Below are 12,485 nucleotides of genomic sequence, written 5' to 3'. Positions count from 1 at the left end.
GGTATCATGGTTACAGTGCCGATGCGAAACGGCCACTTTATAACAATATATTTCAAGCTAATGCACATGATAAAACGCGCCAATGCATATGCATAATTTATTTGGTTCTCTTAATTGAGATAGAAAAATAAAGTGTACATTATCTGTTCTGCAGCCAAGAATGTTGTTTATATTCAATTTTTCGGTTAGCAATATGGTCAACGAAATTTTTGTTGTACAAGAAAACAGAAGACAGAGATAGAGAGAGAGAAAGAATCAGCTCGGTTCACCATAGTTTTATCAGATGGCATTCGCAAGTGAAAATTAGCATTTCTAAAGTCGTTTCGCTTTTCATATTATATACGATGGCATGAAAATAATGAAATAATGAGCTCAATCGCAAAACTTCAACGCCATGAAAACTTCAAAAAAAGGGGGAAAAAGTGCAAATCTCTTAATTGTTGGAAAACAAATCTTGAACGTAAGAGAAACCGAAGAAATGAAAAACCTTCATGTATACTTTTTGTAATGTATTGCCACCATAATTTTTACGCTCATTGGTTTTATGACCACGCAAATTTAAGTGAACTTTGATTATTTTATCAACGACTGAAACGAGCATAAATGAAATGAAATCAAAATCAAACACCGGATAAAATTGTAAGTGAATAAAATTCAAATGGAATCATAAAATGTTAGCAAAATGTTGGCAGAGAGAAAAGAAGAAAAAAAAAAACAACAACATGACGAGAATTATAACAAAAATCATGCGATGTGCTATTAAATTGTCCATAGTCATGCAGAACAAATTGAAAGACATGGTATGTGCATACCTGCTTGGCAATCGGCCGAGAGATGTACATGGAAAAGTGTGTGTGTGCGCATAAAAACAAGAGATTTTGTCTATAAAAGTGGAAGAAAAAGCGCGAAGTGCCTTTTGATCGTATTTGTTAAAGCTGTCGCATATTGTAATTTTTCATGTCTGTTGCTTACGTCAGAATAATGAAATGATTACGGCATTAAATCAATGTATAGTGAGAGAATTTTAGGGAGCAATAGCCTAAAACGCAACTCTCACAGAACGATAAATCGAAGGGAGCAAACAAACAATTAAACAAATAAAAAGAGAGAGAAGGAGAGTGTGAGAGAGAGAGTGAGAAATAGATTCAAAATGTGAGAGATTGCGATAAAAGTGAAATAATATATTGGTGCAAAATTTACTGATATGAAATGGCTTTTGCATCGACTTGTTCTCCGACGTCAAGTCAAATGCCCGTACAATTTTACATTATACTATCAATCGTGCACAGTACACACTTGCGATCATACTTTGCCTGCACACGGACATTTCTGTTATATGCCTTTTGTGCATCTAAAAAGAACGATAAATGTTACATGCCATATCGCCTATCGTGTGTTTGTGCAATGTACAGTGCATGAAAGCTGCTTTGCTTTCCTTGATTTTAATTCGACTGAAATATATGTTTCATTTATTGAATTCCGTATTCCCGAAGTCATGGTCGCGACATTCCATGAGTTTTGCATATATCACACCCAAATGAAATGGCAAATCATGAGCCATCGTGAGCATATATTACACATATTCACGTGCACAGCATCGCTTATGCTTGTCTTTTATTTTTTATTTTCAACTCGGTTGAACCCTCTGTACAATGTACACCATTTTACATATTTATGCATACGATGGTTACTGTCATATATATACATCGAATTTTGTGTGTTCGCCGTTTGTATTGTATTTAGTGTTTACTCTTTCAAAAAAAGAAGAAAAAAACGTTCATTTTTCCCTTCCGAAAATACAGCAAAATACCGAGAAGAAGTTCATTCATTTTCACAAACATATCGCGTCGTTGAGTTGCATTGCCGGCACTTTATTACGTGACCATTTTCAGGTAGGAATATCAAAACGTATTTTGTACTGAAATGTCACTTTTGCAAAAAGATTTTTACATCCTACCGCCATCTACTTTCGTATCGATTACTATTCTAAAATCAAAACGAAATGAATCCACAAATATGTTTCTAGTGGTTAATTTAATGAATATTATGATTACCAATATTTAAAAAAAATGATTTATTCATAAAAAAATATTAATCGGCAATAAAAAACGTGAATGCATCATTTTAACAAGTCGAAATATCAGAAGTATTCATTCAACAATGTTGTGTATTGTGAGAGCCAACTTCAGACAGATTGTATATATGTGACAACTATTTTTTGACATTTGTAAAACCGGCAATTAGGTGTTTGTGTTTCAACTATAAACATTAAACATGCGAAAAGTAATTTTAACTTTTTTTCTTAATTTTTACATTTTTATATTTTTGATTCATTATTGGTTGTTCTTTGTGCTTTACTTTCATTTTTTCCCTGAAATTTAGAAGTGTGGAATGTGCGAAAAATCGTTCATTCGTTTACAAACTTTGCGGGAACACGTCGAAAATGTTCATGCCAATGAAGAAAAAATTCAAATGCCCGAATTGCGACATATTTTGCTCGAGACCGCACAATTTAAATGCACATTTTCTTCAAATGTAAGTATTTTGAAAAAATTGTTGATTGATCTATTCACACGTTCACAGATAATAGATCATGGTTCGGCAACAGCTGATTCAGCATCAGCTGATTCAGCATCAGCTGATTCAGCATCAGCTGATTCAGCATCAGCTGATTCAGCAACAGCTGATTCAGCAACAGCTGATTCGGCAAAAGCTGATTCGGCAAAAGCTGATTCGGCAACTTCTGATTATGTGCGAGCAAAATATGTCGCAATTCGGGCATTTGAATTTTTTCTTCATTGGCTGGTGAACATTTTCGACGTGTTCCCGCAAAGTTTGTAAACGAATGAACGATTTTTCGCACATTCCACACTTCTAAATTTCAGGGAAAAAATGAAAGTAAAGCACAAAAAACAACCAATAATGAATCAAAAAAATAAAAATGTAAAAATTAAGAAAAAAAGTCACAGTAAAATGATGATTAATAAAAAAAAGCAAAATTACTTTTCGCATGTTTAATGTTTATAGTTGAAACACAAACACCTAATTGCCGGTTTTACAAATGTCAAAAAATAGTTGTCACATATATACAATCTGTCTGAAGTTGGCTCTCACAATACACAACTTATAGGTTGGTGGCGCTAGGAGTAAGTTTTTTTGAGTGCTTGCTTTTGATATTCCTACCCGCCATTTTGAACATCGAATGGAATTGGATTTGCTTCTAATTAAAGAGAATCACATAACATTGGAGAGAATTTTCATTGATCGGGCATGGGATTGGAATTTAATTTTTTTTATCGTTGCAAATTTTTGCGGTTGTTCCATAACGTTGGCAGGTAGATGGCATCTTCTGGTCTGTATTTAATTGAATTTTTGTAAATAGTTTTGAATGTTAGATTAAGATGCTGATTTGATTATTACACAAAAAAGCGATGATATGCGATGTACTTGTACATTGCACCGAACAAATCTTCTATATGGTTCTTATCAATTGACTTCAAAGATACCCATCACATGCTCATGCATTTATTTGCAGTGAATGCTGTTGTTGCCGCTGTTTTGAATGTTTATACTTTTTTTCCCTCGTTTTTGCTAGTGAAATACGAAAAATACCGAATTACCGTTGTTAATGATCTAAAACGTATAGTTGAATGGCTCGAAACGAGAAAAAAAGACGAAAAGGAGGAAGAAAAAAAAATTCCCGACACACAAACCGAAAATGTTTCATGTTTTATTACCCGTTCCGTCTTCTTCGGACTTTTTTTTTGTTTGTATGGTAATCAATTTCAATTTGAATCATTTGTTATGCACTCACATCCATAAATATACATTTATTTCTCATGTTATTTGCAAAGGCATCACTCTTTCTTTTCTTTTCTTTTTAAATAATGTAAACCAATTGAATATATAATGTTTTATTGGTTTTTATTGCATTTTGTGTCTTAATTTCGCTTCTAATTGTGAATATACCAATTTAAATTTGCATTTCACAGCAATAAAACTCAAACAGCATAAAATCGCAAAACAAATGATATACATACTTGAACGAGAGTTTGTGTGAGAGAGAGAAAGAGAGGAGAGACGGAAACACAGAGGATAAGCGAGAAAAAAAATCGTGCAAATATTACGTGTTCATATAAAACTGTTTGACTGATTTTCGTTCCACTTGTAGAATGTAAAATGATTGTTCAATATTACTGTGTGGTGTGTTTTAGTACGCGGATGATGTACTTTTGTACTATATTTTCCATGTGCTATACATCCGCATTGTGGATATGCATCAATTGAACGAAACAAAACAGAGACATAGAACACGTCAACAGTGCACTGTTGTGTGAGGTGCGATAAAAAAGTACCTAATAATAGATTCGAGTGTTGCAATTACGTAACGTTTCTGAGCGCAACAAACACAGACACACACTCTATAAGAAACGGTTACATACTGTACTCTTCAAATATTTATGTTGGAAAATGGTTGCGATTCTTTTTCATTGAAAGAAAAAAGCGTCTGAAATGCATTATGCATTGATAATATGTCCTCGTCCAGATACGTGGTCGACACGGAAAATCCACTTCGATCTAATATCGTATAAGCATCACGTTTTATTTTCCTCACATAATGATATATATATATAGGTGGAATGTACGTTTTCCGGGTTGAACAGCGAGTAAAACGTACGTAATATTCAAAATGCCGAATGTGCATTTTGATAGTTTTTGATATGAACGGTTCATGCACTATCTAAGTTATTTGGCCATAGAACATCTTTTTTTTTTCATTCAATTCTGGTCGATCGACGAACGGTCAACAGACAATTTGCTGGCACGTGCTCGAATCTACTTTTAATGGAAACGTGATAATTTCGACAAGAGATGTTTTATTTGTCAAACGGATTTTCCACGCGTTGTGGTATTTCATTTCAAGATATTTGTCGTTATATTTTTGCGGACATGAGAGCAACGCAACATAGACAACGTGACAACTATCTTCGAATGAATATTTATTTTGTAAACAACATTCCATATGTATACTTATTATGTTCAGAAGGGATCTATTTGAATTTGAGTCAAAAATTCACATTTATCCGAAGAAAAAAAAATCTCTTGACAATTTTTTTCTGTTCACCGTCAAGCATAACAAGTACATTTTGAAATGCATGCATATTTATTATATCGCTTTTTTTTGTTTATACCCACTCAAGTTTGTAATGGATTTTCAACCATTCGAAACATATCATTTACAAAAAAAACACATACATATGTAAAAGAACTTAAGAGAAAACATGACAACAAATGTCTATTCATTTCGTTTGCAGAAGAGAACTCAAGATTTCATTCAGTTTAAGCACCTTTGTCATAGTGTATGTCTGTCATTTTGATTTTAATCAGTATCAACAATATGATTTTTCGATCGGAATGAAGTGAATAAAACCGTGGCGACTTTGTCCATATATAAGAAGCACACAACGAGAGATCCTATATCGAGTCGTCATCAACGTCCATTCTGTTTCGAGTTGAGCGAGCATAACAAACTCGGAATAAATTTCAGTAGATAAGTTTCATCTTTTCGGACAATTGCGATTTATTTATTTGAGAGATTAAAAGTGTTTGTTGGTATGCTGGCTGAAGTGCTATTATTGCGGAATGCAGCATCTATTCACAATTTTAAAAAAATTATGTGTTAGATGTTTGGTCTTCTGGCTATCATTATTATTGTTGTTATTTCAAGTGTCTCTCTCTATGTGTATTTGCTTGGATCATTTACAAGTTCTCGCATGAACAAAAGAGAATGCGTGAAACATGGTGTCATGGTGTACACGATTCAGACCTGGAATACAATAAGCTCTTCGAGATAAAAATTGAAGTCAGTAACGTGGTAACTGCATGCGGTACACATTTATTCTAATTCATATCGAAACATAAAATCAAAGCGCGGTGATATAGCGTGTCTTCGCACCGTGGATTTTTTTCTCCATCTCTTTATATATATATATATTTGTATTTTAAATTCAATATCATACTATGCATTTAGCGGCAATATTGCAGTTGTTTGCACAAGTTCAAACCACGTTGCACAACTTTTTTTTCATCACTTCTTCTGTTTTTTGTTGTTGTTGTTGTTGTTGCACTTCTAACTGTTTTATTGTTATGTGCTCTAATTTTCTGTGTTGCGTTTTTGCGTAGCATACGCTCGGCTTGAACGTATACATTTGCTATGCTGAACACATTTTAAGAACCATTATCCGGAAAATACAACGGAAAAGTATCTCTATTATGCGCACGTGATGCATTTGCGGGCTCGCGTACAGTTTTCCGCACTTTTGCGCCACTGTGTACGCGTAAATGAAAAAACATGAATGAGAAAACGAAATAGGGAGCAAAAGAATGATCAAAGATGATTAAATGTGTACAAAGTATGCAACCAACACGTAAATTGTCTCTTGATTGAGAGTTCTTTTTTTTCTTTCATTGCACTGCACTTAGAGTCGATGTTATTTTTATTCGTTTTACGCTAAAAATGACCAATCTCGGAAACATACTTGGAATTGTTCCCGTTCATTGAAATCGATACTGACTTGAGGTGGAAGTGAGACACACACACACACACGCACACACACACACAGAGAGAGAAAGGAGATAGAAATAACCGATTGCAATTAGTTTTTCTTTCATTCATCGATGGAACGCCACCAAAGAAGCTGTGCTTATCCATGCGATTAATTTCGATGAGATAAATTCATATGAAGAATATTAGCTCGACCGCATGACCACTGGCATAACTAATTTGAACAATTTTAAAAACATTTAGAAAGAAAAACACTAATTCCTCCAATCATTTATCTAATTAAAAGTCAATCCACATATTTGCTAATGAATGCATTTTTCTTAAAACAGTAGTAACATCTTTTTAATTGATTGTTTTTCTCTTCCCTTTTTTTTCATTTCAGATTTTGAATACAAAGAAAACGAAATAAAATAAAATATAGAAAAAAATGTGGCCAAAAGCAGCAAGTTTACTTTTAATTGTCTTGTTATCAAGTTCGTTGACAAATGGCATACGACGAAAATCAAAAATAGATTTGCCAATAGCAAATGCAGCCGATGCACCGCCAAGTGATAATATTGCGCTTGCCACATCAAATGATGCAACAACCATTATCTCAATGCTTGATGAACAACCATCAGCTCAAGCACTATCAAATACAGAGAAACCAGCTAGTGCGGCGGCAATCGCATCATTACCATCCCAAATGAGCGGCGGACAATCAAACAGTTTGCCATCACCATCTGCTGTATCATCATCATTAGCTGATAATTCAGTATCAAGTGGTGAAAATGAGGCTGTCGAATGTGATCCCGATATGATTGGATTTGAAATTATAACTGGGTACGTAAAATCGAAAAAAACGTTCTAAGTAAAACACTAATAGGGCAACATTTAAATCTTAGTCATTAGGATTATTGGTTCAATTCCATTTGATCTATGAATGAAGAAAAATAAATATTCTCTGTTTCAGTTATGTTTTTTCGGCTCCCGAACAACTGCTGGAATCGATGCCCGGAACTCTTATGTTAACTGATTGCTTGGAAGCTTGTCAAGCCAATGAATCGTGCGGTGCTGTAAACTATGAAACTGGATTGTGTGTACTATTCTCATCGAACGCTGATAAATTACCAGGTATGCATATAATACGATGATGATAATGATGAAAAAAAAACGAACTAATAATCATAATAAAAATTACACAATTTTTGTAATTACAATTATGACAAATGTGTGGCAACCCACCCAGAATTCATAACGATCATTACTCGCACTCCATTTCGTTCCTTCGTTCATTCGCTCTTGCTTTATCATCGTCGACGATTTGACTGTGGCAACACACACACACACACATCGACGACATATGAACTCTGGCTTTTGGTAGTTTTGATTTTGATTTAAAACCATCTTGCGGCCATTCCGAAGCGCCGCACGGATAATTTTATGAGAATAAAATGAGAATTTTAATTATCCTTAGGTTGGTGGGTGAACGCAAACAAATAGAAAATGCAACGCTTCTTAGAGCAAATGCGATACTTTTGAAAATGGGATGTTACGAATATTCCATTCGTACGGCCTTATCATTATCATGACAGTGTGTGCAAATATATTTTTCCACGTGCATAACCGCATACACACATACAACATTTTTCACGGAAATCGAGCAAAATATAAAAATAAAATGCACACCACGACTTCCAAATCGAAAAGCGGCTATTTTATGGAGTGCGTATAATGTAATTTATGGCGTCACTGTTTGCCTTGCAAAAGAAACTGAAAAAAAAAACGAGTAACCAAAACCACAACCGCTTTGCAAAAACAAAACTAGGTGATAATTTTAATAATCTGAGGCCATTTCCTTTGCCATGGCACATTCATATTAGATTTTACATATATTATGTATACACGTATAGTGTGCAACATATTACATTCACACAATTTGTTATTTCAAATACTGACAAATTCAAATCGCACACGCTCACCTAAGAGTTACCGATGATTTATGATACATGATTTAAAAGCGTGGTCAATATTAATAATTTGCGATCTTTGATCAAAATGTGTCTATGCACAAAAATGTGTGTGCTTGATATTTTTTTTATTCGCTTCTCTTCGATGTGTGCCGTCGTATATATGTGGCGCGAGCGAGCGATCGTCGATTTGCCTACTCTAGTAAAACAAAAAATTGTAGCGTTAGGTGTAATGAATTCGAAGCCCGCATATTATATATTCGAGATCATAGATCGTTCGGCGGGTTTTTGGTATCTATTTCGATCTCAACACTCCACCCCATCGTAAATTTTATTTGCGACTGTCTAATTCCGTTTTTCCCACTGCATTTGACTCTGGTTTATACGTGTGTGTGTGTGTGTATTTTATGCTCTCTTTCGATTTGGATATTTTTCAATTGGCGTTTTTCAAATCAATGCATTTTTTTTTCTCTGTTCCCGTATTGAAAACCATCACTATCAACTGGTGCACTGATATGTGTTAGGAAAATATACGACAGCAAAATGAGTTATGGGCGAAGGTGCTCATAAATAAAAGTTACTTGCATTCATTTTTTCTTGTTCATTCTTTCTTTTTCGTTCATTCTTCCTCTCTTTGTTGGTTCACCCGTGTGTGCATTATGTTGTATTGCATTCAGCCGCTGTACTTTAGCTATTCGTTGTCGTTGCTGTTTGATTTTATTTACACGATTGTGGCTGATAGAAAATTATTCACAATATAATTCGACAGTGTGACGTAGTAAAAAAAAGAAGAAGAATGTTCTGAATGGTGTTAGACTGTAGGCTAAAATCGCTTAAAGTATTATACATTACACAGCGCCACAAAATGGACATTTTTGATAACATTGCGAACCCATAGCGTTCGCCGATGAAAAAAAATGAACAACGGCCAATGAACAACGGCCACAACAGCAGCAGCGGCAACATAACATTTTTATGATCAAATAAATGTTTTTCCATCCGTTGGCTTTTCCCAGCTCAATATATTTCTATACTTGAGGTTTCTGATACTTGTGTGCATTGACACTTTTTGATCATCAGTTCCAAAATAGAAAAACACTGAAAATGACTTCCTTTTTGGTATGAAAACGTAAACTATTGGCAACAATGATATAAAAAATAATTATAAATCCATCAACTTCTGAAGGGATTTCATTATTACTGCACTACTGAACGTAGAATGGAACAAAAAATAACAACAGTTGAAACTAAATTGAAAGTAACGCCAATATCTGCAATCACGGCTCATTCATTAAAATAACGGGCAAATCATTTCTACCGACATTACGTATATTTAATTGAAATAAAAATGGCATTGAAATGGCACGAGAATCTAATACATATATATGTTCTTGATCGCAAAAAATTAACGCACCAGCGCTCAACAAGAAATCGCTGGTTTTCATCGTTCAGATCCAAATTGATTTTTCTTTCGATTTCATTTCCCGTCTGCATAAAAGCAATATTGAGCTTGTGTTGTTTGATTTTTTTTTTTGAATTTCTTGCAGTAGCATGTGCGCCTCATGTGAGTTTTTGTTTGTTATGCTTCATCACAAGTGTTGTTCGTTTTTTTTTTGCTCTTCCCTCTGCAACTGACTTTTATCATTGTAAACATGAGAGAAAGAGAGAGTGTGTATAAGCTTGTATATTTATTCTTCTAATCAGATTTTTTTTTCTCTTCTTGATTTGTATTTTCAGGTGCATTAACTAAATCACAATTCCCCGTATTCACCATTTATGCACAAAAGTCATGTTTAAGCGTTCGACCATGTTCGCGTGCTTGGTGCATTGATCGCGTACAAAACTTCAAGTTGAACGGTTTTACAAAACGCAGTACAACGGCACATTCTCGACAGGATTGCTTTGAAATGTGTTTGGGCGAAAATGAATTCACATGCAGGTGAGTAGTTTTGCATTTATAAAAAAAAACGTTTATTCTATTGCCTGATCATTTAATTAGTGTTTTTTTTTTTCGTCTGCATTTCGTGAAGCGAACACGAAAAATATGAAAACATTAACCACGAGCAACAGATGTTGAAAAAAAAAATGAAGAAATGAAATAACAACATCGTTTCTTTCAAACGCCGCGCCAACTCCAAGTGATTTTACTTTTAAGTTCCGCTCTTTTGCCGACAGAAGCTTCCTTTTCCATCGTCTGAAAACTTCGTGCTTTGCGCTTTACATTTTTCATTCAATAAAAAATCATGTTTCATCGAGCTAATCGATGTTTTTGCAGTTGAATGGACTTTACGATTGAATTGAAAAACATTTTCTTCTTCTCGTTCGATCATTTTCTTCTTCATTAAATTGAAGAACATCGCGCTTTTGTGAAACCGTTCCAGGGTAAAAAGCATTTACTAAATACTCTCTTTCATTTTCAGCCGCAGAAAGAGAAAGAGAGAAAGAAGAGTGGCAGATTAATAGAACATTACAACTTGCATGTAAAATTTAATCGACAATTTATGGCGTTGTCAACAAGAGTCTATTAAGATCCTAACCTACTTATTTTGGTCCAAAACAGCTGACGCCTGCGGAAATATTGCTCTTTTTTCTACTCTTTGTTATTATTTAATTACGGTTTTTTTTTCAAATGCTGAAGCATATTGTTGTAATTACTGTAAATCGGCCCAAGAAATATGTGCTCAAAACACTTAAAAAAAACGGTTTGTAATTAGTAATATAGTCAAATACACGAGCAAAGATGCAAATAGATTGAAAGGGGAAAATGAATGCCCCGAAACGATAAAGCAAAAGCACACGCAAAGTCCCAAACTGATTAATGAAATGAGAAGAGCATAAGTCGTGAACGTTAGTCAATTAAAGCGCAATTGTAGTGTAAATGATCGTGTCGCTATATATTCATCAAATTGATCTCATTTTTCTCGGCTTTCATTCGAAGAATCTATTGTTCTTTCATCGTGGCGAAGTGTGAAAATGAGAGAATAATAATTAATATATAATTTTTTTTCTCGATATCCATTCAACATGCTGAAGCATGCTTAGAAAACGATCACGAGATTCGGTAATTTTGACGATGATTTTCATAAATTTATGAATGATTGTTGAAATAACCAATCAAATAATAAAATAATCAAAGTCATCACATTTGACCATTTTGTATATGTGTATATAATATCTATTCAATTGTAAAATTGAATTAATTTCATACTTTCACGAATGCGCGCGAAATAGAAAAACCGAATTTCACTAGCCCATTTCTATCGGCATCGTTGTCTGGACAGTTAGCATTTTAACGATGTGGTACGTCTTCGGGCCGTTCCAAATCTAATTGGAACCTTTTAATTATGATCTTATACAATAAAAAACGCCCCATTGATTTAAAATTAATGCAAATTTGTGCATAAAAAGAATGAGAAGAGCATAAACAACACACAGAGCATGAATGAGAGAATTTCAACGTATAGTTAGGCATTATTTACATTGAACGTGGGTTTTCTCAACCAAAACGATCGCACACATTGTATAAATGACATTGGTAATGAAGAGGTCTTTAGCCAATGCTTAAGATGGATCTATCAATTGCAATCGTTATCTGTGTGTACATGTGAAATATGATCTGAACCCTCTGCTATTACATGAGCCCCGCCATTCTGTATTGAATGCATTGGGCAGAAATGTACGTAAAATATGATTCGTTTGCATTGCAGATGAGAGTGCGCGCGTCCGCGCCACACATTCTATGCCTAGCCGATCGATTATATTGTGCACATCGAAGGTTGTTGATAGGCAATTGCAATTGTGTGGTCAGCAAATTGAATACGGCATGGACAACAGAATTTTACACGATATCTTTCTATAGTAAAAATGTCACAATAACTTACAAAACTTTGCATACAACAGTTTATGTTATTCAATACATTTCAAAAGACAGAGATGCATTTCTATCTGTATTTGTTGTCGCTGAACATTTA

The 12,485-nt window shown here is 34.3% G+C and overlaps 2 protein-coding genes across 6 annotated transcripts in view; one reads left to right on the top strand and one right to left on the bottom strand.

The window, feature by feature from the left end:
- LOC116345614 (autophagy-related protein 16) overlaps positions 1 to 12,485 on the bottom strand; it is a 58,624-nt gene that overhangs the window by 35,154 nt on the left and 10,985 nt on the right. The gene's annotated exons all lie outside the window — the stretch shown is intronic.
- LOC116345613 overlaps positions 1 to 12,485 on the top strand; it is a 90,840-nt gene that overhangs the window by 71,016 nt on the left and 7,339 nt on the right. The window contains exons 4-6 of the mRNA XM_031775089.1: positions 6,948 to 7,387; positions 7,518 to 7,678; positions 10,252 to 10,453. Of these exons, the coding sequence (XP_031630949.1) occupies positions 6,993 to 7,387; positions 7,518 to 7,678; positions 10,252 to 10,453 (758 nt within the window). The 5' untranslated portion in view covers positions 6,948 to 6,992. The remainder of the gene's footprint in view (positions 1 to 6,947; positions 7,388 to 7,517; positions 7,679 to 10,251; positions 10,454 to 12,485) is intronic.

The sequence above is a fragment of the Contarinia nasturtii genome, unplaced genomic scaffold (genome assembly GCF_009176525.2).
Source record: "Contarinia nasturtii isolate CC-2019 unplaced genomic scaffold, AAFC_CNas_1.1 Cnas_scaffold_1371, whole genome shotgun sequence".
NCBI classification, from domain to species: Eukaryota; Metazoa; Arthropoda; class Insecta; order Diptera; family Cecidomyiidae; genus Contarinia; species Contarinia nasturtii.
The sequence above is the reverse complement of the archived record's forward strand: the minus strand, read 5'-3'. Positions and strand labels throughout refer to the sequence as shown.